This window comes from Canis lupus, chromosome 7 (assembly GCF_003254725.2).
Source record: "Canis lupus dingo isolate Sandy chromosome 7, ASM325472v2, whole genome shotgun sequence".
Classification (NCBI taxonomy): Eukaryota; Metazoa; Chordata; class Mammalia; order Carnivora; family Canidae; genus Canis; species Canis lupus.
The window spans coordinates 58,134,080-58,161,672 of record NC_064249.1 but is presented as its reverse complement, the minus strand read 5'-3'; the positions used below and the strand labels follow the sequence as shown (position 1 = coordinate 58,161,672).

General features: G+C 37.3%; 1 protein-coding gene across 2 annotated transcripts in view; it reads right to left on the bottom strand.

Annotated features, from left to right (window-relative positions):
* Window positions 1-4,096: 4,096 nt before the first annotated feature.
* DSC3 (desmocollin 3) overlaps window positions 4,097-27,593 on the bottom strand; it is a 49,750-nt gene continuing 26,253 nt past the window's right edge. The window contains exons 10-17 of one of the 2 annotated variants that reach the window (XM_025429250.3): window positions 22,133-22,392; window positions 21,880-22,022; window positions 20,683-20,907; window positions 17,581-17,805; window positions 15,372-15,493; window positions 9,990-10,247; window positions 8,209-8,251; window positions 7,989-8,126 (exon numbers count right to left, since the gene is read on the bottom strand). In XM_025429250.3, the coding sequence (XP_025285035.1) occupies window positions 8,225-8,251; window positions 9,990-10,247; window positions 15,372-15,493; window positions 17,581-17,805; window positions 20,683-20,907; window positions 21,880-22,022; window positions 22,133-22,392 (1,260 nt within the window). In that variant the 3' untranslated portion in view covers window positions 7,989-8,126; window positions 8,209-8,224. Of the gene's footprint in view, window positions 8,127-8,208; window positions 8,252-9,989; window positions 10,248-15,371; window positions 15,494-17,580; window positions 17,806-20,682; window positions 20,908-21,879; window positions 22,023-22,132; window positions 22,393-27,593 lie in introns of both variants that reach the window. The other variant, XM_025429249.3, reaches the window with a different exon arrangement.

The window sequence follows — 27,593 nt, the reverse complement described above, 5'->3', positions numbered from 1 at the left end:
AATAATTGTCCACGACTGATTAACTCACTGACTGGCCAACTCACTGAAGAGCCTTGCTTTAGACAATAAATTGAAGCACAGAAAGACTACCGAGCTTCTCCAGGTTACTTGGCAGGTTAAATACTTTTCCCTGCCAAGCCCAACAAATCTTGTGCCTCTTTAGAACAGAAATTCCATTCAAATTTGAAAGTTCTGGTTGTGTTATCCGTGGGTTTTTTCTGTTTTGGTTTGTTTCATTGTTCTTCTCTTTAAAGCATTGTTCTTATGTTGTCTTAGCCCCATCTATCAAGATAATAGTCTTATTCTATTATTATATGCTTGGTATGTGTGTTGGTGTGTAGACTGGAGATACAAAATTAGACTAATTGGCTGAGATAATACTCTGATTCAATAATTTGAATTGATTCAAATTCTTAGATTACTTGGTAAATCTGGTCAGAAAGATGGGCTTGAGGAGCATACAAGTTTTTCAAGAGTCAGCAAATACCATTAAAAAAGTTGAGGGGGGGGGAACCTTGGTTCTCAAGATCTCAGGAATAGAAACCCTGCACTCTGATCCCCAATTACTATAAGTGGTATAAACTCTCTGAAACTCAGACATAATCCAAGAATAGAGACTGAGGGAAAACCTTAAGTTTAAGCTGACTGATTTAATTTAGATTTTTAAAAATATCTTATTTATTTATTCATGAAAGACAGAGAGAAAAAAGCAGAGGCATAGGCAGAGGGAGAAGCAGGCTCCCTACGGGGAGCCTGATGCAGGAATCGATCCCAGGATCCTGGAATCACAACCTGAGCCAAAGGCAGATGCTCAATCACTGAGCCACCCAGGTGCCCCAGAAATTTACTTTTTTATTTCATTTTTGCCACCCAGCTGAATGGGGGGTGATTGAGGATGTCAAGACAAAGACAAATTAAGTTATGAAAAAAATATTGACATTTTCTTAATCTGATTTTGTGATCATGGATATAATTTATAGCCTAAGTAAACACATATATAACAGAATTCCTCAGAAATGATATATAATCTTTCTGAATCAAGAGAGTGTGAGGAAGTGAGGGCCTCTTGTAAAGAATACAGTGTTTTGAAAACTGGACTAGAAATGGTATTTTTGCTTCACTCTGAGACACATTGTCCTGGTGGATCAGATGCATCCAGCCTCACCAAGTTAGAATCACAGAACAGAAATGTGACTAACCTGGTTTGATTCCAATAAAATTCACATCACTTTTTTTTTTCTACTTTTTGCTCTCCCTTTGCCTAACATACTTGAGGCCATACTTGCCTCTCCCCAAGTAACCTTATATGATTATATATTTGCTTTAACTTGTCTGTGATGATCCATATTGAGAAAAAAAAAAAACAACAAATTTCAGTGAGAAATTGAAATTAGGAATTTCTGTGAAATGCCCTTTAGCTTGGAACCTGTCACATCCTGTCAGAGAAAACTTGCATAGTCTATGAGCCAGAATGCCAGTCTCAGCAGAACTCTACAGCCAGTATGCACTTTAACTCCACAGATTCAGGTTTACTTCTACACAGGAAGTGAATCTATTAAAGTTCAAATGTAAATCGATCTTTTATTTTATTTTATTTTTAAATCGATCTTTTAATAAATGAAATGTAAATACACTAACATCACGCAGCATATATTTCCCTTAATGTACATTGAAAAGAAAACAAGGAACTCAATACAAATTATGTGGGAATTTAACAGTTTAGTAATTTATTCAGGTGTCTGCGGGCATCATATTGTATCTGTTCGCTTCCAGGGATGTGAACTACTGGCTCATCGTGCTCACAGTGCAGATTAACCTCCCACTGTGGGAGGCTGCACAGTACACAGGAGACAGAGAACGATTGTGGACGAGATAGGCTGCAGGTATTTCTGCCAATGTTGGGCTTTTTTCAAACTGGCTTCCAAAGATCCTTCTGCTCTTGGAGTCACATGAACAACGGCAGTGCCAGAGCCTGGCACTGGCCACATGTTTGTGCAGCGCCGGTGTCTCTACCTGCTCACGCTCAAGCACAGCTTAAGGGCGCGTCCTCCACGCTCCTCCACGCGAAGGCAGCAAGGCACTGGGAGCTGGGGAGGTGCAGGCAAGGGCACCCAGCCCCTCCCACCTCGAGGACTTCTGGCAACGCCCAAAGAACACTGCAAAACCAGTTTATCTTGAAGGGAACTATTTTCCTTTTATTGGTGTTATTTTCCATTGTGGTGAAACACACTTAACCTGAGACCTGCTCTTAACCAAGGTTGGCGCGTCCAGGACGGTGTTGTTAACCATAAGCACGGCGTCGCCTTCTCATCGTACATGACAAACTATCCATATGGAACAGTGACTCCCCGGTTCCCCCCACCCAGCCCCTGGCAACCACCATTCTCCTGCCTGCTGATTAGTGGTTGCCAAGAGCGAAGGGAGTGGGGAAAGGGGAAAGGCAGCTTAAAAGGTTTGCTTTTTGGAAACTGAAGGATAAAAATGTTCTGCTTGCACAGCATTCCGAATGAATGTCACTGAACTGTACACTTTCAAATGGTTCAAGTAGAGGCACCTGGCTGGCTGGGTCCCCGCAGCAATGTGACTCTTGATCTCAGGGTTGTATATTTGAGCCCCACGTTGGGTAGAGATTACTTAAAAATCGAATTGTTAAAATGGCTTGAGCAGGTGAATTTTATGCTATGTGAATTTTACCATAATTGAAGGGAAAACAGCAGGAAAGAGGAAACAAAAATTCTGAGGCTCAAATTGATGGCATCAAAATAAGCAATCGGAATAGCGAGACCTGCAAACTTAATCTGGATCCTATTCATTTAAGTCACTGGCCATCTTGTTTTCTGTCCACGCAGCCAACCTTAATCCTAATACAAGAGCCATAAAGAAATTGTCTGGAGCCTGGATTAACCCTTAAAAATTTTTAAAATGTTATCACTGCTCATCATAGAAAAAGAATACAAAATACAAATCTACCATAATTCCATTATCTGAAAAGAATCTGTTCAGATCTTTATATATATATACTTATATATATATATATATATGCATAAACTCTTCCCTAAAGACAGATTAGATGTTACAGTATATTCAACTACATGATTTTATTGCCTATATACCTGAAACATATCTTTTACTATGTACAGGCAGTATTCTATGTGCTATAAATATAGTAACTCACTTAATCATGCCAACTATCCCTTGAGGTTGGTACTGTTATTTAATTTTAAAGATGGAAAAATTCAGACTAAGAAGGGTAATAAGTAGCCTTTCTAAAGTCACACAGATAGTAAGTGGCCGAGCCAGGATTCAAACGCAAACAGTCTGACTCTAGACTAGACCGTTTCCCTTCTCAACCGCTATGAGCCAATATTTAACCAAGTCAATTCTCCTGGATGCTTGGAATTTTCTGAATTGTTTGATATCAGAAACAAAATGTCAATAAACATTTTTTAAAACAAATATTTACACATAAAAATAATAATCACAATAAAAGTTCCTGAAATTGAGATTGTTGTTCAAGTTACACTACAGTGTAAAGCTTTTGATACGCATCTATTTTTAAATGGGTCAGCAGCCTTACCTTTGTGGGAAAGCACTCACACACCCAGGGAAAAGATTCACTGTGAAATACACAGCACCATAATTTGGTTGTGAACACAGTTAAAAGGTCATATATTCTGTAAGTGACAGAACAAAGACTTGAATACCTCTTGCCCTTTTTTTTGTTGTTGTTAACTCCTAATGTTTCCCCTTGAATATGCTGCTCCAAGTAAGAATGCTATGACAGCATTTTATTTCTGGAACACTCTACAATTACAACTACCTTCCAATACTTCTTTACCCAATAAAAATCAGACAGAGAGAGAGGTACAGATTTTTGATATAATTTGGAAAGCTGTGCCCCAAATAGTGATATCCCCCCACACATAGTTTAATATACAGATAATGCTGACAACTTGGTAATGATTCATTCTCTAAAATATTCCCCAGGAATATAAGGAAGACATTATCAAGGATCTATTTTCCTGCCAGTCTTAAGCACAATTTTATAACAGTTCATCTTGGAATCATTTAATCATTAAAGATAGCAAAGACAAGATACGGAGTTAACAGTTTTATTACATCCTGCATCTGCATCTATTACTTTACACATCCCCTTTTTACTTATTTTAACCTGCCAGGTTTCTTTAAAAGCAAAGTAACTTCTCTTAATAGCATACTTAAAGTTCTATTAAAAATGCTGCAAACCAAACCTCACTGCATTTTAGACATTTAACTGCTTCCTTATAAAAATATGAAAAAACAATCTGTACATTTACATTAAAAATTCAAGAATATTCACTGGAAAAAAATGAAAGCTATTTTCACACTGAAATAACATAATTTCCCCCTTACACATAAAAGGAAAGAATACCACATGTTAAAAATGTTTACATTAAACATAAGACTTTAAAAGGAAAAGCACCCTTTTAAAAGCCTAGGTCTGAAAATCTAGATTTCAGGGGGAAAATTAGAAAACAGGAAATGTGGCATCAGGTAAACAATTTAGATACACACTTAACTGAACACCTTCTATCTCAGTGCCCAGAGGACTGCATAAGGAAGAAAGTATTCCCCATGAATGCCTTGATTGTTCTGCACAGCCAGTTCGGGCCCATCCTGTAAATGCCTGCAGATGCATCACGCAGTCATGTAAGCCCTTCCCTTGATTCCACACTCCAAATAAGGTGAGGTATGGAGAAAGGGTTGGTGATATTCCCCTAAATTCAAATGGGAGCTGCCTTTGGCCTGAGAAAAGCAGCAAAAGGGAGGGTCTGGCCTAAGAAAACTTAAGTAGCAGTGTTGTCTTTACTATCAGTGTCCCTTTGTTGGCTCTCTACTTGCCCTTCAAGGCCTGGGTTTTCATGTTGCTGACTGTCCAAATATCCTACTTGGGCTTGCACTCTCCCTAAGCTCCCTGTGTTCTCAAATGATGACTAAGTTTTTTCTTTCCTGTATTCAAAATGCTTGTTTCTTCTATTAACTTGAAAAATCCTTGTAAGAAAGAAATCGCATAAAAATTAAGTCAAACTATAGGGTGATTGACAGCCTGGAGCATTTGCCACCTAAGTGTTACTGGCAACACTGGGAGAGAGGTTAAAGAATGGGGACTGATGGGAGGGCTAGATGTCTGATTCACTACGCCAGTTTAAAACAGGGAAGTGAGTGGGGAAATGGCATTTTACAATTTCCAGGCTCAAATTAGAACACAGCAAATGGCAAGGAGTCTTAGGATGGTCATGCCCCTCTTGGTCCCTTCAGTAAGATTTGTGCTCTCACCCTGTTCCCTTTATCCCCTAAAATCTGACCAGCGGAATATGGCTATTTGGCTCTGAAGTTTTAAAATGTTGGTAGAAAAGAGAGAAAAAGAAAATGGTGATAGAATCCTTTTTCCAGAATTGGTTTTTAAAAAGCTTTCAGTATTAGCTCCAAGAAAAGCACTGCATCTCTGGAACTTTGCCACTGGAAGTCAGGCAGCCCTAGCTCTAACAGCTTTTGCCAGTTTGTGCATGCAGAACCAAACTGCAAAGCAAAGCTACTGTTCCACCTACTTGCCTCCTTCCTTTCCACTGAAACCAGAGAAGGTTAATTAGCTGTATACGATTTTAAAGAAATTATGCAAATGTACGTGAACTATCTTCTGATATGCTCAGCTCTGCAGCACAGACCAAAGGCTAAGAGGCTCTCTTTTTAAAATCCTGGATTCCTACTGTAGGACACACCTACCTTATTTTATCAGATTCCCCTTTGGTTTTCATTTTATTTTAAACGTTGCACTAATAGTTTTATATAAATATATATTTATCTATTTGTGTGCATGTGTGTGTGTGTTTACCCTTATAGCATTTCTATGAAAACTTTCTAAGCCAAAATGGCAGAGAGCAAAGAAACAATCACCATTCATTTATATGGAAATCTTTTTAGTGTTGTCAGATCCAAAAATTAACCGTTCTTCGGCTTTTCTGATACCTTAGGACACATTTTACTAAGGGATGCACAAAATAAATGGAGATCAAGCACAGACGCTTGCAGATGCCATTCAAAGCCCTGGCAGTGGATGCTGAGAAACAGTACAGTTCCTGGGGAAGGCGCTTGGCAAGGCGGCTCTCTGCTCTGGGTGCACGCTTGCCTCCCTAAGGCTCACTGCAAGACAAGCCCTAAATGCTATTTTCACTTTTTGCCTTTATTCATATAAGTGCAAATCTTCTTCAGGTATCATTAGGTTAGCAAAAACAGTTGCTAATGTAGGTCTTTGTGAAACACAAACTTTTGAAAAGCAGGGGATACCACTGTCTCTCCTCTCTCTCTCTCTCTCTATATATATAGAGAGAGAGAGAGAGAGAAAGAGAAAGAAAAAAAAAGAAAAAGAAAAAGAAAAAGAAAAAGAAAAAGAAAAAGAAAAAGAAAAAGAAAAAGAAAAAGTCAGGTAAGCCTATATTCATATTGAACATTGCCCCCCATTCTTTATTTGACTGTGAGGCTCACTTTGTGAGTTAGCCCATGTAGTGGCAATGTACCAATTCGTCACAGCTGCAAAATTTTTAAGTTAATTTAGTTTTGTTTCTCTTCCAAAATTTTCTTCAATTGGTGATACATAATATTTCTTCTCTATTTTTTAAGCTAACGCATGAAGTGAGTATACAACAATGTGATATGAGATTCTGCAAAAGATTAGGTGTTAATTATTTTAAGTTTAAACACCCTCTCTTTAGAGTTTTTTTGCAAGTCCTTTGCAGGGGCTCTATCACATGAACAAAGCTGAGCAGCACAAAATTTTAAGCAACAGTTTGAAAGATATTAAAATGCTCCGAGGGGTTCTTTTGATTGTTTATAGCATTTTAAAATGTTTATCTGCTTTAATAAGGAACAATTTATGTGAAAATGATAGTGAAAGGAAATGCACACTCAGCCCTCATTGCTACGCATAACTATGACAAGGTCTGTTTCTTCAGAATGTGTGGTGCGGCATACTCTGTCTAAGGAGAACATATTCTAATTGCAAATAACTACTATTGAAAGAAAATAAAAAGCCAGATGTGCTAAACTTGCAAATAAAATCATGAAAGTACGATATTAAAAAGAAGAAAAACAACTTTTTTCTCAGCATAATGTTCATCACTGCACATTACCAATAGTAGTCCTGAATCTCAGGGAAAAAGATGTTAAGACTTGTGATTACAATCTCAATAGGTCTTTGGTATTTTTCATTAAAAATATGATTACAGTGTAGTCTAACATCATATTTTTTAAGACCTTATTGGGGCAGTCAAGTAGATAGACCTGCTCTTCATGATCTAGTTGCTAGCCAGAAGGAAAATGAAATTCTAGCACTCTCTGGAGCTACCAGCTTGGTGGTACTGATTCTTTAAAGAGCTAAAAAATGCAATATAATTTAACAAAATGTTTGATATAATCCTATTCGACTTAAATCTAAATCTGGAAAAAGAACAGAATTTCTAGCCCACATAGCTATTCTATATTCAATCAAGTACAGCTTAGCTATCATTGGACTAATATTAACCTAACACATTTATTGGTAAAGTGTCTATGAAGAATGGCAGGTCCTTTATAGACCTTAATTCAAATGCTACAGCATGAGATCTACTAGCTGTCTATTTACTTGGCAGTAAAGAAGACAAGAGACATTTTAACATTTCAAATTCCTTGGAAAACATTAGCAACAAATTGCTATAAAAATACAACTTGGTAAATAGTACAATCCAAAATTTAGAAAGTTATATATTCTTTTCTAATGTATAGATATATTAGAAATATATCTATATGTATCTTTATATATATTAGAAATTGAAATTGAACTTTACAATATCCCTTTGCTTTTGGAAACCTCCAGAATATTTGGCAAATACACGTCTAATTGTAGCACTTTAACATTATCTCTTTGTGCATGTCTCTGCTAATGTAGTAAATTTGGCTCCCAAATTATTTAAAAAGTCAAGGCCATCTTCTTCCTGTTTTTCACTGCAGCAACCCACAGAACCAGCTGGAGATCCTCTTCCTTCATAGTTATATGTAAGGACATAATCTTGAGATGGCACGTGGTCTTCATTCTGGTTACACAGATGCAATTTCTATAAAATAAAAAAAAAAGGATTCTATTATTGTTTTAAACACTCTTAAACATATGAACATAAAATTTATTTTTTTATTTACCTTTTATGTTTAATTTCTAACCAGTGTGTCCTCTAATGGAGTCCTACATACAAAAAATGCACATGATTGGTTGATATCACAACCGTACCATAAAGTCAGTATATTTTACATTTCTAATAATCAATATAAATTTTAAAAATTACATATATACAAATGTTATATTTAAGTACATTTAAATCACCATTAAATGCTTAATCTAAATTTTGTACCGAGAGGGGAGGCTAACCCACAAAATGGTGACAGTATGCATGGCAGGCAGTTAAGAATTTGATTCTGGATATTTTAACAGTCCTGACTCTGAGTCATATCTCTGCTTAATCACTATGTATATGACTTTGGGCAAGTTACTACACATCTTGAAGTCTTACTTCTAACTCTCCTTATGTCTAAAACAGGAATATACACAGTGACTATCTCACAATACGGATGAAATAGAATTTTGCCCAGCACATAGTAAATATTCAATAAACGTGCAATTAATAAAGTAGGCAAGAATTACCACATTGGGTTCAGAATCAAGTTTCCAAGACAGCCCAAACGTGACAAAAGTAGAGAGATGCACAAAGCATTTTAGTGAAATTACAAAGAATCAACATCACCCACATTGCAAAAACCAGGCCTTGGGAATGGAGCAGACAAGCATTCAGCTACAGCCATCCTCACTGGCTGCTACCTGCCTCCTTGCCCTATTGAACTCCTTTGGCTCCTTCCTCCTCACTCCCTCCCTAACTACAGTTTCTTTCTTTGGCTTATGTTACCAAGTGCTTTTCTTCACAACCATTCCAGCCTCATATCCCATTATCTGCTGTGCACATTAAAGGACACCCTTAAGAGCACTTCTTAGGCTCCACTATTTCCCAACCTGACCTTACATGAATATTGAATAGAAACTTTTAGAAAAGAGATGAACACTTGAATTTGACGGGGAAAAAAAATGCTATGGACATGTGATAAGCTACAGCTGCAGCACAGAATGATGCTATCTGCAGTCCATTAAAGGATTAAGGGTTCTGGTCCACTGTAGGTGTTACAATAGTATCAGTAAACTCTGATAAAAAGAAAATTTAGTCCCAGATAGAATATTTAATCCAGTGCTTTCTCTACCCAGGTGGTACATGTGCATCACCTGAGGAGCTTTAAAAATAACAATAATAATAAAAAGCCAAACCAATTAAATGCAAATCTTTCAAGGTGGAGCATTTAAAAGCTTCCCAGGGGATTTTGATGTGTTGCCAGGACAAAATCCATGATTTAATCCCTCTTTTCTTTTATATCCTTGCTTTCCTCTGAATAAAAACACTTTATATTTGAATAGTGCTTTTTACATTAAGTATAGTTCCTATAACTCACATTACTTAACATACCCCCTAGAATTGTGTACAGACGTTTTGTTTTCAGAGAGAAATGCAGAGTTGATTGGGGGAGTTTTGTGATTAGAGGGAATGAGATTTTTTTTCACATTTCTCTATATTAAAATAGTTCAGGAGGTAAACAACATCTATAAACAGCATGCAACTTTAGTGGGGATATTAGAAATTTCCAATTCTCATGAGATTTTAGAAATTAAAAGAAATGGGACAGATGGGATTAGATCTCTCTTATGTTAAACAATGTGACAACATCGAAGCACGGTTGGTGGGGGCCATGCAGGGAATGACCAGAGAGTGGAAGAGAAAGGATACATTGAAAAATATGCAAAAACATCTGTGGAAACTCTATGTTAACTTCAATTTCCTATTGTTCATTTAAATTGCAGATGCAAAACATTCAGGAAAACTCACTTCACCAAGACGGGGCTGAGTGAAACTATGCCACTCGGAGTAGGTGTATCTGCAGTTGTCCACCTCTGTGGGTCCTCCTCTGCAGGAATCCAGGGTGTGATGATGCCCGGTCCCCCGGCACGATTCCAGTGTCTGGTGTCCGCCTTTCACCATTTCAATGGTCTCCTGACCTCCATTTTTCACTCCTGATCCCATAGTACCGCAAAAGCCTTGGCCAGAGTTGTTGACTGTCTGGGTCATAAACCCATTGGCAGAACACTGAAATGAAATAAAATAAGACCATTTGTATCGAGGAAACAGATTCCAAATAAAGTTGTAAGAAGACAAGGGAGAGAGGATGTTTATTTAGCCTTTTATTAATTCATCCATTCATTAACAGACATTTTTGTTTTCTAATTATGTGCCCAGTGTAGGATGCAAAGATGGACATGATACCTCAGTGGCTCCAAGAAGTTCTTATTCCAATGAGGCAGAAAAACAGATAATTACTTTAAATATACACACACACACACACAAACACAGAGTGCTATAGGAACATAGAAGAAGAGCCTTAAAATCCAAGCCCCGGGCAGCCCAGGTGGCTCAGCAGTTTAGTGCTACCTTCAGCTCAGGGTGTGATCCTGGAGACCGGGGATTGAGTCCCACATTGGGCTCCCTGCATGGAGCCTGGTTCTCCCTCTGCCTGTGTCTCTGCCTCTCTCTCTCTCTGTGTCTCTCTCTGGTCTCTCATGAACAAATAAATAAAATCTTTAAAAAAAAAAATCCAAGCCCAGAGAGAATAAGTGGAGAAGACTAGAAAATACTACACTGAGGGACTTCTGGACTCCTACTTGAGAAATGGGAAAAAGAAAGCACTACCTGCAGGAAGGCCTACACGTAAAGGCAATGGAGTACTTTGGGGGCCTTCAACTTTCAGCCTGTTGAGAATGGCTACCACATAGAGTTCACAGTGAGAGAGAAAGTGGAGAGGTCACAAAAGGCCAGAGAACATAAAGATCCATATGCCATGCAAAAAAAACTTAGACTATCATGAAGATCATGGGGACTCAAAGAAGGATTTTAATAACAGGTAAGGGACATATTTTTTACAATAATTCTGGGCAATAATTTAAAAGACAAATAAAAAGACAAGTTGAATATCATGGATACTAGAGAGGTTTCACTAGGTGAAACATGATAAGGACCTAAGCCAAAGTAGAAGCAATGATGATTCAAAGTAGTTGGATCCCATACAAAGTTTACTGGTGGTCAGATGGATGAAACAGCAAAGGGAAGAGTCAGGAGTTATTCCTGAGTGCTCTGCTTGCTTGTGCAACTAGATAGATGGTATAAATCACTATACCATCTAGTGATGAAGGATGCACTCATGGGTGAGAGGAGGGTGAACAATTCAGTTTTATACATAATTACTTTAAGAAATTTGAGAAACCTATGGATGCCCAAAATAACTACATGGATATGAATTGATGAATATGTGAGCCTGGAGTTCAGGTGGGGGAGCTGAGCTGGAGCTATAACACTGGAAGTCATCACCATTTAAGAGGTAGTTGAAGCCATGGGAATAAATTATAACTCCCAGAGAAAATGGTAGACTAAACAAAAAGAAGGCTAAGAATAGAACCACAATCATGAAATGGGCAAAAGACATGAACAGAAATTTCACAGAGGAAGACATAGACATGGCCAACAAGCACATGAGGAAATGCTCCACTTCACTGGCCATCAGGGAAACACAAACAAAACCACACTGAGATACCACCTCACACCAGTGAGAATTGGGAAAATTAACAAGACAGGAAATCACAAATGTTGGAGAGGATGTGGAGAAAGGGGAACCCTCATGCACTGCTGGTGGGAATGTGACCTGGTGCCACTCTGGAAAACTGTGTGGAGGTTCCTCAAAGAGTTAAAAATAGATCTGCCCTACGACCCAGCAATTGCACTGCTGGGGATTTACCCCAAAGCTACAGATGCAGCGAAACACCAGGACACCTGCACCCCAATGTTTCTAGCAGCAATGTCCACAATAGCCAAACTGTGGAAGGAGCCTCGGTGTCCATCAAAAGTTGAATGGATAAAGAAGCTGTGGTCTATGTATACAATGGAATATTACTCAGCCATTAGAAACGACAAATACCCACCATTTGCTTCGAGGTGGATGGACCTGGAGGGTATTATGGTGAGTGAAGTAAGTCAATCAGAAAAGGACAAACATTATATGGTCTCATTCATTTGGGGAATATAAAAATTAGTGAAAGGGAATAAAGGGAAATGAGAGAAAATGAGTGAAAATATCAGAAAGGGTGACAAAACATGAGAGACTCCTAACTCTGGGAAATGAACAAGGGATAGTAGAAGGGGAGGTCGGCAGGGGGTTGGGGTGACTGGGTGATGGGCGCTGAGGGAGGCACTTGGCAGGATGAGCACTGGGTGTTACACGGTATGTTGGCAAATTGAACTCTAATAAAAATTTTTTTAAAAAGAATAGAACCACAAGGAAAACAAAACAAAACAAAACAAACAAAAAAAAAACATGTTTTAAGGGTGGATAAGGGAATTAGAGGACAGAACTGATCTGAAATAGCTATTGAGAGAACAGAGGAACCCAAGAGGCACAACTCTGAAGTCATGCCGAGAGGATTAGTGTAAGGAGAAAACATCAAAGTAGTTTAAGAACTGGTTCAAATAAAGTAATCCACCTATTAGATTCAAGTAAAAAGGTGGCCATTGGTGACCTCTGTCAAAAGAATTTCCAAGAAGTGCTGAATGAACAGGAAGTAATGCCATGGACAAATCAAGTATAATCTCTCAAAAAGCTGTTTCAAAGAAAAAGAGATAAGGAGGGAACTAGAGGAGAACAGAGTCAAGGGAATGTTTGAAGATAAAAAGACTTGGCTAAGCATTGACGAAGGCCGGAACCTTATATGGAACTCTGGGCTGTAGGTGGGAAGTCTAGTTAGAGCGGTAACCTCAAGCATGTCAATTTTAATTATAAACTGTTACTTTCAGACAAGACCTCCATTAAAATCAGGCTCCATTGTGCCATCTTCTTACCAATTTGCTTTTCTTCTATTTAATATGCAGAGTCTCTAACTAAACTGGAAGATTTTCAAGTTCAGATGATTTGGAGTTTTGGATATTTCAGAACCTGAAATGTCCCTATAAATGTCATACATAGTGTCTCACTGCCTTAGAAAATTATACCAGAGAAGAGAACTGAAAGTAGCCATTTGGTGGCACTGCTACCCCATATTTTTTGCTTGGATTGCTCCTACAGTGAAATTCTATTACACAAGAAAAAAAAATAATCCTGATTATCAAATCTCCTTGATGGTATAGTTTTTGTCATTATACATACATGCTCAGAGATCATGCAAGCTAATACCAGGAGAATTCAAACTAAACTAAAACCAAGGCCTAGCCCACAATGCCATGTTTCACATTCTATTTTCTGTTCCTTCCTGTCACCATGTACATTCTCACAGGGTATCATATACTCCTTTTCCACACCCATGATTTCCAGATTTAACTTCTCTAGTCCTGACTTTTCAACCAGCGCCTAACCTCTTCTGAACCCCTTTGACTTCAACTTAAGTCCAGAACTAAAGTCATCACCTGTACTCACTGTACTAAAATGAGCTTACACATTCACTATGACATTCTGTTACATTTTGTAAAAATATACCTAAATTAAACTGCAGTATAAATTAATAATTCTGAGAATTTTGAAAAGTGTTCCTAACAGAGAACAGGCAAAGGTAGGTCTGAGTATGTTATGGTGAAATTGCCAATTAATGCCAGCAGCTCTAGTATCGATTGGCAAAGAACAAGTATTACAAATATCTCCATCATTCCCTTCTCAGGTATAAGATAAGAATTTACTAGGAGTTAAAGAGTATCAAGGGACTCAATGTATTTTCTGAATGGAGAAATAATTACAAGGTTCCACATGGAGGCATGTCAAGCATAGTGGGCTATGATTTTACGTGATGGTGGAAGGAGGTGAAAGAGGCAAAGTCGTTAAGAAAGGTATCCTAACACAGAGATACAGAAAAGGCTTGAAAGGCTTAATGTAAAGTCCTTGTCCTTGGTTATGGCCTCTGTTGCTTTGACTTCATTTTTTATTTTGTTACTCAAAAGCTAACAACCTTATCATTTACACATTTAAAATATTTATTATCCTTATTTTAATTTTCCAGTGACCATTATCCATTCTCGTAGAGTTACCTCCTGCTTCAACTACTGAAAGATTCTAATCCTTTCTCTTCCCTATCCCTAATATCTTCCTATTCTCACTGATCATCCTACTGACTCAGCATCACACTGCTCCCATTATGCCACTTCTGTGCAGAAAAACCATCACCTGCTCTTCCTTACCAAGAGAATAAATCCCAAGTCCTTAACAACAGCCCCATATCCTACTCCTCTCTTCCAAATGCCTAACGAGTTTCAAGCTTCTACTGCAAAACAGCATTTCTTCCATTTCAAATCGATTTCTTTACTATTTGTTGAAGAATCCCTAAACTTTGTCATCTCCTTTTTTATTCATAAGGCTGTTTTCCACCTCTATAGCTATTCCCACCATCTTTCTACTTTCAAACCCTTCCTATTCTTTAAGTTACCAAGGCTTTCACCAAGCCTTTCCAGTTGATCCAGACAACACGAATGCACCTAAGTATCACAAGCACCTTTGAAAGACAACAGTTTTCTATCATATTGGTGCTAATAGTTTACTGGCATGTTCCTACTTATTTTTCCCATAAAAATAGATTCCATTTCTCATCAATACTTTGAAATCTTTTTGAGGGAAGAACATGCCTTGTAAGAACTTTTTAAATATACATCTCCCCAGACAAGAAGCCTAGTACAAAACACCTCAGCGGTCTCAAGAAATCTATACGGAAAGAAAGTGGCAATAATCTTCCAAGTAATCTATCCTCCCCCCACATACTTTTATTAAAAATATGTATCTCTTTGGTATTTTCTTAGTTGATCTTGAAAACTTTTAGTAAGTTTTTTTTTCCCTATTATCAGTGGTCAAGAGTCAGAAAAACAAATAATATCTGGAAATGTACATTGTGGAGAACAGCTAGAAGATTGGTATTATAATAATTTCACAACATCAAAGAGCAAGTTTTAAATCATAACACTAGAGAGTGGAAGAATAAGAATGAAAACAACGCATCTGATTTAAGAAGTTCAATAAATGCCACCTACATAAATATTTGAATATTGACAGATAAAATACTTATGCCTACAAAATCTGACCAAACTAAAAATATAAATATTAACTCCTAAATTACAAAATAACTTCATGAGAATCAGTAAAAGAAATTAAGGGAGATACTCAGAGATAAATACTCATTTTAAAAAATTACTTACCACCTTATCATCTCCAGGAGCTTCTGTGTTTGATATAATTAAGTTTTGCTGTGCTAAATCTTCAGGAAAACCTTTTCTTTTTTTGGCACCAACAACTCCACATACCAAAGTTAGCAATACAGCTGCATTGAAAAAAAAGTTTAACAAAATAATCATCTCTTATTTTTTATTACCTCAGCTACACAGGAGGAAAACCAAGCCAGTAAACATGGTCCTGTGAATTACCTTGGCCTTTCTAAATTAATAGGCTGTGATTTAGCTTAGACTTTCAAATCTGAATTATATGTATATTTTTATTATAGCTCTTTTTAAGAGTTTGAATTCAATCCGTAATTTTAAAATATTTACAATTGTAAGTTAAGTCATACATTTTCAAAAAATTCAATGACATTTATTTAAGACAGAGACTTTAAAGAGATTTACTGATTCCCAAAACACTGATTTGCCTATATGAAAACATGACAGACTTTTCTCCCCAGAACAGATTTATCTCCAAGTATCTTCATTAAAACTACTCTGTATCTTGTCTATTCAAAATTTTCTTTCTAAAAAGAAAATTCAGCATACCTGTGGGAGTTTTAAATATGTGATAATTAAATTAGCAGTAATAATAACGACAGTTCTCACAATGTCCTACAAGCCCCTCTATCAAGGGTGGCCAAACTACAGCCCCAAATCCAGCCCACCACATGTTTTTGTATCATTCATGAGTTATGGTTTTTAAAATCAAAAGAATAGAAGTTCAGTGCATGTGGAAATAATACGTCATTCAAATTTTAGCCTCCATAACATTCTACCGGAGCCCAGCCATGCCCATCACTGAAATGTTTTCTATGGCTACTTTCCTACTAGAAGGGTAGATTTCATTGGTTACAAGTGAAATCACAGGGTCTGCAAAATATAAAATATATACTAACTAGCGCTTGACAGAAAAAGGGTGCCAATCCCCGCCTCCTCTATGTGGTCCCTTGTTACCTTTCTGGTTCCATGTCCAACCCCACTCTCCTGATCCACTCCAGTCCAGCCACACTGGCATCCCTGCCATGCCTTGACTTCTCCAGCCTCCCTTTCACCTAAGAGCCTTCGAGCTGATTTTCCCCTCTGAATGAAAACCTTTCCCCCAAGTACTGTACTTGGCTCTTTCACCTTTCCCCCAAATCGTCAGACAGCCTTGTCAGTTAGCCCTGACCAAACCATCCGCAGACAGCTGCTGTCACTTGCACTGATCCCTCATACTCACTCACACGTGCTCCACAGCACTACAGCTCCTAATTCTTTTGCTCTATTTTTCCCTCCACGGCATTTCATTTATTTATTAGTTCACTGTCACAAGGCACACTGTTTGTGTTTGGTTTTGTCTGTTTTGTTCTCTGATGACTCCCAACACCTAGCCAGTTTCTGGCATATAGTGGCATATTTATTTTGTTGACTTGCAGAAAAATATTGAACACTGTACTATTCTAAGCTCTTTACATGCGTTAAAGCAATTAATGCTCAGTGCTGCCCCCTAACGTAGGCTACTCCAATTATTCCCTCTTATAGTTGAGGAAACTGAAGCACCATTAATTAAGTAACTCGCCCCAGGGTGCATGGGTTGCAAATGGTAGAGCAGGGTTACAAATCCAGATAATTTGGTTCCAGAGTCTTGCTCTTAACCCTAGGGCTATCACAGAACAAAGAAACCATGGCTCATCTAGACTGTAGGAGTAGATGGAAATAGAGGGGAAAATATGGTGCCATTGGGAACTACACAACTGGCAAGGAGAGGGTTAAAAGAATTCAAAACAGACAAGATACACGCAAGATGGGATATTGCTGTGATCTGGGTGATTCCCAGAAGCCCTGGGCTGAATGGCGAGAAGAGGTCACAGTGGCTCATAGTGGACTTTTATATTGCAAAAGTTTTGATTGTTTTATTTAGCCCTAATAGGGGTAGTACCAGGACCAAGAAATGAAAACTATATATTGACAGATTTGGTACGGTCTAAGGAATTTTAACCAGCTCTGTCCAAGTATGAAATCATATCTCAAAAAGGATCTAGCTTCTCCCTCTCCCCAAAAATATTCCATCAGAACTCAGGTAACACAAAATCAATTTATAAAGAGGACACTCCTGATGGATAGTTGGACAAGATTACTTTTTAAAGAACTTTTCCTGCACTCACATATTTATGATCTATTTTAACTTTCAGTAAGTAAAAGGACTTACAAAATAGTAATGCTATACCCAGCAGTATTGCTAGGATCGCCCATTTTCCGAGTATTACTCCTGCACTCCTTCGAGCTGCCCGACATTGACTTGGATGAGTACAATCACACAGATTAACTGTCAGGATTTTTGTTGTAGATTGACCTTCTCTATCCTTTACAGTAATAGGAACACTATATTCCTGAGATTCAGCATTTTTCCAATATGAAAGACGGGCAGCTGTATCTGAAAGAAAATGAAAGAATTATATCTTTAATGGACTTGTATTTCTCTCTTACCATTTGTTTTGCCACACTTGCTTCTAAACATATTATTCTCAAGGAACCACCTGCCACATGAAAATGAATAAAAATGGACAACTGCCTACAACCTTTTCAGCAAGAACACTACCATGTATGTGTTGTCCATTGTAACTTTTTGCACGAAAGGATTAAAGACATAATTCGACATTGGAGTGACCCAGTAGCATTTCAGTAATATTTTTATTCCTTTACTTTTCCCTTATCTGCAAACCAATGATGCTAGATTGGCCCCTGACATGCACTTCAAACATTTTTCTACAGTACCAGTTTTTGGTATTCATAAAGAATTAATGCCAATTGTTAGGCACAAAGTATGTCTTCAGTTGACCTTCTCTTATCTATTTACTTTCTGGTATCTGTCCATTATTTTTTTTTAACAATTTTATTTATTTATTCATGAGAGATACACACAGAGAGAGGCAGAGACACAGGCAGAGGGAGAAGCAAGCTCCATGCAGGGAGCCCGACGTGGGACTCGATCCCGGGACTCCAGGATCACACCCTGGGCCGAAGGCAGGTGCTAAACTGCTGAGCCATCCAGGGATCCCCCCATTATCTTTACATATAAAGTAAATTTTCAAAATACAATAGACCCTTTGTTATTATGCCTTCCCTACAGAAGTGATCTCAATACCAGAAAGCTAATTAATGTCACCCAGGCTAGGTATAAGGTTTACATAAAAACAAATGTATCTGTATCATAAAAAAAAACATTTTTATCAACTATATTTCCCCAATAGTCTTGATACCTATTTTAATGACTTGATTATCAACTTACCAAAAGCTCTGCCCACTTTTAATGCCAATTACAGCCTTCTGAGTCTTGCAGTAAGTGAAATGACAAAGTAGCACAATGCATACCCTGGAAGTCATCTGTAACTTTTAAGCCTTTCTTAAATGTACTGTTACAACTGATGAGAACTTCAAAGACTTTTGGCTGCACTTCAAATGCAAAGCTCCCTGGAGGAATGTGGATTACTACTAAGGTTTAGATGGAACCCTCCCAGATCATATTGTGGTTAAGGTAAAATCCTTCAAATTCCTCTCTTCCCTCAAGACATGCTCAGCTCTGGTCACATCTTGTTTGTTCATACAAGTGCAGCAGCCTCTGATGACCCTGCCACTCAACTCTTGCCCTCCTCAATCCTGTCACCAGTGTCACCTTGTTAAGACACAAATCTGGGCACAGCATCCCTTACTGGCACACTCCCAGTGCACACCTGCTGTCACCTACTGAATATAAGTCAGTCTCTTCAGTCATAGATAGGCCCTGCATCCCCAAACTCCACCCATTGTCCCACCCAGTCTCTCAGCAGTTCTGCTAAAACCTGAACTCTAACAGCACCAGTTTACTTATTCTTCTAGAATTTTCCTTCTTTGTGCAAATATACTAATCGATTACTGATTAAACAAACACTTATTAAGCAGTTAGTATCAACTAAGCTCTAGGCTATGTGCTGGAAATACACAGAAGAATCACAAATATACTGAGAAACTCATATATTGGAGGAGAAAGGTAAACAGATGATAATACAACATGAAAGGAGCTATAATAAAGGTAGAAAAGGTCATGGTGCTACTCCTTCTATTTTGAAAAAGCTTCATTGACGTGAGCAACAGAGCTGCAGTCATGTCTGTCTTGTTAATCTCTACATACATACCCAGGGTTAGAACAATGCATGATAGATGGCAGGTGCTCCCCAAGTATCATGAATTAGTATCGAACTATGAAATGGGAAAAGTATTCAGAGCAGAAGGGTCAGCATACACAAAATTCCACTTACATGAAAGAGCATAATACAGTAACAAAACAGCAGTGAATGGTGGCTAAAATATAGAATATTCTATTTCCCCAGGAACCACTATCATAGGAGGCTGTCCTGATTGCTCCAATGCTATATCCCTGTCCATACTCCAATATGTTTCCTTCCAGAATACTATTGAGTCCTTGTCTCATACAACCAGATTCCTCATTTCCAGTTTTCTTATACTAAAATTTAAACTAAAATTTATACTAGAATTTAAACTGTCCATCTCTGTTCTCCCCTCACCTCACTGGAGTCACTTTAAAAATACATCAGGGGAACCTGGGTGGCTTAGTGAATTACATTGGACTCTGGATTTTAGCTCAGGTCATGATCTCAGGGTCATGAGAGGCCCACATTGGGCTCCATGCTGGGCTACACACTGGGCATGGAGTCTGCTTAAGATTCTCTCCTTCCCTCTACCCCTACCCCATCCTCTTTCTCTTAAAAAAAATAATAATAATACACCAAAAACAATTTATCTTAATGATAAGCTGCCCAATATTTTAACAAAGCTTTGTCTTTGTTGTAAATGGAAGTTTGCCTTAATAAAAATTATTTTTTTTCATTTTATATGCAATAAATAACACAGACCACATACAGTATTTGTAAAAGACTGAGTTAGTCTTCTAAAATATATTAATGAGACTATTACACTAAACAACAAAATCTACTCTCAGTTATTTTAGAGCATATAAAGCATTACTTTTTATTAAATACTTCAGTGTGCCTGGGTGGCTCAGTTAAGTATCCGACTCTTGGTTTCAGCTCACGTCATGATCTCACGGGTCGTGAGATCCAGCTCTATGTGAGGGCTCTGTGCTCAGTGGGGAATCTGCTTAAAGATTCTCTCCCTCTGACCCTCCCCTCACCTACACACATGTGTGCTCTCTCCCTCTCAGCTCTCTCTGAAAGAAAGAAAGAAAGAAAGAAAGAAAGAAAGAAAGAAAGAAAGATAGAAAGAAAGAAAGAAATCTTTAAAAATAAATAAATACCATTAACTTTGGTGAGGGTCCATATTTTGTTCGTTTCTGGAGAAGTGTTTGCCAAGCTGAAATAAAATGGAGCACCATGGATAGGTTCATCAGGATCAACAGCTGAAATGTCTGTATACTTCATCTTGGGTTTGCAAACTGTTACATAACTTTGAAGTACTTCTGGTGGATTATCATTCATATCTTCAATGCTAACAGCAAGTGTTCCAGTACATGATTTACCATCTATGAAAGAAGGAAAAAAAGCTTAGCATAGTTTTTTGCATTCTCTTACAGTTTTCCAATAAAATTAACTACATTCTACATAAGATATATGTTTTCTTAAATAAGCTGATTACTACAGAAAATAGGATGTAAGAATGTAGAAGGATAAGTGAAACCTGCAGATCATCTAAAATGAGTACGTCATGGACAATATCAGCTACAACTGCCAATAAACCCAATAAAACTTACGCCAGGATTATTATCAAATAATAAAAATCAATGTGTGAATTTCAAGCTCTGTATTTTGGGGGAGTTCCTTCTGGTGCAGATGTTAATGAGCAGTAAAGAGGCTACAAAGAGTTATTCCAATCCCGATACATATTTAGGGAGTATTTAGGGGTATGATGGATACACTTAGGGAGATTTTCAAAATATATGATGCTCAAGTCCCCAATCTAGGATTCTGATTCAGTGTGTCTAAGTCACATCTACAAAATGATTTTTTAAGTGCCCCAAATTAATTATTATTCTAATCATTAATTATTCTAATAATAATATGAAGCCTGAGTAGAACCCCTGGGTTGTTTTAAGGAACAGAATTCAAGGAAAGGACCACTTTGCCCTAATAATCAGCTGAGTTATTTAAAGATTCTATTTTAAGTGTAATAAAGAGATGTAGAAGAGCCTGGTGAGAACATTTCATCTGATCCCAAACTTAAGTTTCATCTTTGCCCTCTAACATAGGCATCTATAGGCATTTGACGTTCCCCCATACTGCGGATATAAAGATAAATATGACATGGCTTCTTGTTGCTGTGAAAGTTCACCTTGTTAGACAATCAAGAGAAATAGGTAGTCTCCAAAATAATTCCTAACAATTCCAAATACTTATCATAAAAAATTCTGCACAATAATAAATGCAGTTTATTTTCCAATTCCTTTCTAAAATATCATATTAAAACTTAAAAAAAAAAGTTGTTTTTTTCTTTTTACCTTGGTCTATTGCTAGGACTGTAATATTATATAACTCATTTCTTGGAGCCATGGCCTCCCGGTCCAGGATTTTGGAAGTTATGATCGACCCTGAAATCTCATCAATGGTGATCCATCCTTTAGGATCATTCAATTTTTTGTACCTATTAATATAAAATGAAAAGTCTTTAGCGATACAAAATGTATAAAAATAAATTACTATCTCAACTATCACAAATACATTATCTGTATGTGGTTACAGACTTCTCCGTACCTTAAGTGGTTGCTACTTTTAGTTTCAGGGTCATACGCCTTATAGCCATTGATCTTTGACCCCACTGCTGCATTTTCTGTAATCCGTATGTATTGGGCTGCAGGGCTGCATTCAGGTCCTTCATCCTGATCTCTCACGTGAACTGTCACCAAGGCTCTATTCATGGTTGTCATTCTGAGTGCGACATCTCTGGTAAACGGAGCTTCGTTGCCTACTCCAATTTCCAGAATCACCTGATGGTTTTCTTCATAATTCAGTGGCTTTTTAAAGAAGCACATGTATAACAGTATCAGTGTAAAATACATTTGGCATTTCAAATAGCAAGGGACCTTCTTTTTTATGGGGGGGGGACCTTCTTTAAATAAGAACAGTGCTTCATGAGTTCTCTCTTCCTTTTCAATCAGTACTGACTTCAACAGAGAGATGATTCTTCACTAAGCCTTTAGCAAGAGTGATCTGAAAGTTTCTGCAGGTGGTTTTATGGAGTTGCAGAAAACAATTCCTAAAATATTTCTATAGTTCATTCTTACTGAGGAAAATTATTCTGAATCTGGAGATAATGCAAAAAGATAACAGTGTTTTTACGGCCCTGTCTTATAGCACTGAAGGACCAGCCTGAGGGGCATCTAACTCCAAATGAATCCAACTTTGTTTGACTTACTACTTCCTATTGACTATGTCCATTTCCTCAACCACTGTACTATAATCCCTCTGCTACACAATTCTACTTAAATGATTCATCAGCCTCCAAAAATATTTAAGTGAATCCTTTGATTGTAATTGATTTTCAGACAACAAATCAAGCAAAACCCATAAAGACATTATTTCACACTGTACTGCAAATTGGAAGCATTTTTTTCCTTGATTCTCTTCCTGCTTATCAAAATCATCATTGGCTGACCATTGAACGAAATGAAAACAGATGAGTAAAAATTTTACTTTAAACCTTTCCCCATACCTAGCTATTATCAAGCTGAGATATAGTATCATGAGTCCATTAAGGAGTGAATCATAGAATCCACAAAATGTCTGTGAAATTCTTTTTTAGTTTATATAAATATTCCTGAAAATGGAGGGTCAAGGGGGTAAATGAATTAATATCTGTTTATCTATTGCTAATGAACACTACCTCACAAATTACATGTGTTGGTATGAACATGTAGAGAATGAGAGTATCCACTGGCAATGAGCCATGGATGGAAATTCACAAAACAGCTGCTGCTCTGGAGGAGGTGCAGTTATTCCATCCAGGACCACTTGCTAAAAAGCCTTAGAATTTCTTTATGTAATTTTTCAAGGCTTATACTGGATATTGTTTTAGAGGCTTAAAACTCCACAAGACTGAAAATCTGGTGGGATGTGAAATGAATGATTAATGAAAAAACAAGAATTCTCTTCCACCATAGGGTAAGCTTTATGTTTTAATTATTTTTTTTTAAAAAGTGCAAAAATATCCTATATCTGCACTGAGATGCTATGAACTCCCTAGAAGATGAAGTGCTGCTTTGTGGTGGACCTTCTACATTGAGAATGATCAACAACAATATCTTCTTCACTCAAACCAATGTGCACTACTGCTGCTGCTCAAATGGAAATGAAATGTAGGGATGGAAAGATCACTCAGGATTGAGCTACTAAAGACTGTATCAGCTCATGCTCTACAGTTCCAGAAAAGCTATCCAATATAGAAAGGTGTAACACTAGCCCCACACACATGTAAGACTTCTAAAAATATAATAATAATATCCTATAGTTTACCAAGTGTTTTCATTTTCATTGTTATAATTGAATAGCTATTAGGGAGACAGAGAGAAGTATTTATGATTTATAGATAATACAGAGGCTAACTTTCCATCACATAACTATGCAAAGCAATTTAACATGGTGCTTAAGAGCGTGGTACTTGGAATAAAAGAGATCTAGGTTCAGATCCTGTCCTACTGCATCCTAGCTGCATCACTTTGGGTAAGTGTCTTAATCTCTCTGAAATTCAGTTTTGTCTTCTGCACAACTGTTACAAGAACAAGATTTAATATTGTAAGCCCATAGTGAGTGTTTTATACTATAGGATATAATAATCTCTCAGGCTGCCACATAAACAATTGAAAGAAAACAGTGACATTTTTTGTTAACAGCCAATTTAATGCAATAATAGGAGACATCAACTAGCAAGGCAATGTTTGGAAGCTTTGTTCAGATAAAAGAAGTACATATAAGCAATCTTTGGTTTAACTTCTGATTCTTTAACTCTTTTTGGTATAAAGGAATAAAAAAAGTTCATTCCCAGCCATCATTATGTAAGTAGCCTACTGAAAGAATGATGGATTTCAAAATGCCTTGATTATACAGTGTTTGATTTTAAAATAAAAGATGCCTCATCAAGGTTAGAAAGTACTTAAAGATAGAACTTAGGTACACAAACACAAATCTTGAGCACGGAAAAGGATTAAGATATCTTTAAAGACCAGTGTGGCTACCAAAGGAGCTATGTGATGAATTCAAGTTTTCTCAGGGTTTGCATAAAATATAGAAAAGAAAGTATACCATGGAAAACGCACATTTTATTGACCAACATGGTAGAGACTATTATGAATGGCTCAAAGAAAGAGAGATGGTAAAATTCTGAGAGGAGCTAATAAGGAGAGATGAAGAGAGGAAGGAGATAACAAGAAATAAATACATAGAAATAGAAATTAATTCAAGTTTAAAAAAAAGACCCCCTTGTGCAAGTCATGGTTTTATCAAGCTAAGTAACCCACATATGGAAAAGAGGAGAGAGAAAGGGAATGTGACCCAAGAGTCTCCAGCTGGAAGAGCAGTACAGTGGTTGTGAGGAAGGGTTCTTCTTCAGGAATGTCTGAGTTGGCATCTTGGTTCTATCACTTCCTATCTATGTGAACTGGGGCAGGTGACTTCACTTCTTTCTACTTAGCCTCCTCATCTGGAAATGGGAAGAATGAGAGGAACAACCACACGGTTGTTAGAAAGGTTAAAAATAAATCTTTTGAATCTAGCATTTTTTGTTTTGTTTACAATTTCAGAATGTGGGAAAAGAAACAAAATAAATTATTTTTATAAGCCAAGTCAAATACCAATATAAAAACTTAATAGGAATTGTGCAAAAGAAGAAAATTATAAGTATCTTTATAAGTTGTAAAATGGGGATAATAATAATATCTTATCCTAAAGAGGATGCAACAATTAGTTATAAACTACATAAGGTACTTATGTCATTCCCTTGACATGAAAGGTGATCAGTACTTGATAATTGCTTTTAAAATTCTGAAAAAATTTCCTAGATATAAGAACTAGGATGTAATTATAAAATATAAGTGCAACTATCTTCTGTTTAAAGATAATGGGAATAAATGTACATAAATTTTATGGTGGGGATTTTCTTTATTCTTCATATGTGAAATTAACTTAAGCTGAACCAAAGACAAAAAAGTAAAGTATCACCATATAATTGCTCTCCCTACTGGGGAATCCTGAGATGGTAACCAGAAGTTGTTCATCAAAAATAAAACAGATTGCGGGGGGGAGGGGCAGCCCGGGTGGCTCAGCGGTTTAGTGCCGCCTTTGGCCCAGGGCCTGATCCTGGAGACCCAGGATCGAGTCCCAAGTCGGGTTCCCTGCATGGGGCCTGCTTCTCCCTCCGCCTGTGTCTCTGCCTCTCTCTCCTCTCTCTGTGTCTCTCATGAATAAATAAATAAAATCTTTAAAAAATAATAATAAAAATAAAACATGTTTATTAGTCACCCAGAGTGGGAAATATTCTAGGATATTATAGGCTATAATTTCTGAAAATATTTGGAAACATTTTTCTTAATGTGATCAACATTCTTTGAGGGAAAAAAATCCACTCTGAATATGAAAAAATGGAATGTACTACATTTTTTTAGAATATATTCTTTTGAGAAAGTTTATTAAAATTCATTTTGTATTGCTTTAAAAAAACTCAAAAAATTTAATTCCCAGTGTTACTTAAATTTTGCCTTCCAAAGCAAGATGAAATCACTGAGATTTAAAAAATAATAATAATAGGACTTTAATAATGGACTTGAATGAGAGAGAAGTGAGGATTAGTCTTCTAATCAAGCAGCAGATACAGAACGCTCTAAAAGGTCTGAGCTTGGGTCTTTGACTTGAGCTACTGCAGTTGGCATAATCTTTCCATCTTAGAATTCAAACTACTCCTTTGACTTCCTTCTAGAAAGAAGTTAAGATGGCGGTGAGGGGGGCAAAAGAGGTGTCCAGGAGAAATCTTTTACAGAGTATCTGTTGCCAAACACATCAAAATTGATGCCTGACTACATAGGTATGCCTAACTTTGCAAATTGATGCATAGCTGCACTTTTCATAAGAATTATACACCACAGACCTTTAGCCTACCCAACTTCAGCTGCAGCTTGGTGGACACTCCCCCATTTATGCTGATAGACTCACATCTCAAGCACACAAAGATTCAGCTCTCCACATTCAAAGTCTCTCCAAAGCCAGAGTGCTCTCCCCCTAGCAGACACAGCCAAGCCAGAAGTGCAGGAAGAGCTGAGGTTCCCTTAAGGCAGCCTTCCACCAATGAGGCATGGGTATCAATGGAGTTGATGGATAAATGTTCCAGGTACCACTTTTCGAGGAGATAATTCCGAAGTACATTCTACGTGGTTTATTGTATGACTGAACACCAGAGGGGACTAGGTCAATAATGCAGACTTGATTGGCTTTTCATTCTTTCCTGTCTTCCTTTTCCATTTTTACTCTGGCTTCCTGGAATCCACTTCCTAAATAATTCCTTTCATTGAGGTACTTGTCTTGGGTTCTGCTTTCTGGAGAGTCCAAATAAGACTGGATTGAGGTGTACCAATGAAGAGGAACAATGATCAGTATCATCTGCTTATTTCTTTTCCTACTATTATCAGTTAAAAGTTTCATTTTTCTTAAGTAGTTGGTTTTAGTATTCAATTTGAGCATATCATATTAGAGAAAACTGAAATAGAAGTTTAATGTTGAGAGTAATTGGAACAAATACATTTGACTATTCACATCCAAGTAGAACTTGCCAAGTCTTATTATGTAATCTCTGGAAATTTTTACAGAGCAAATAATTATAACTAGATATTTATGTATCAAAGTCTCCACATTGTTGTTGGCAGGAAAACTTCCTTTATTCAATGGATGACTGCTTCACCTGTCCATAGGACATTTCCTCTCTTATTCTGGGTTACGTAGTAAAACCAAGGGTCCTTCCCAAATAGGGCCTTTTCTGCCCTCATAACCTGGACCCTAGAATAAAACAATGCAACCAAAAATATAATATACGGGATAAAGAGTCAGCTCCTTCAGTGCTGTCTGATATAACACTATATTTCACCCTCAATTATCACCTATAAAAGATCAGATACAACCAGGCATATATTCCAGAGAAAGAGAGAGAGAGAAAGAGAGAGAAGATTATGGGCTT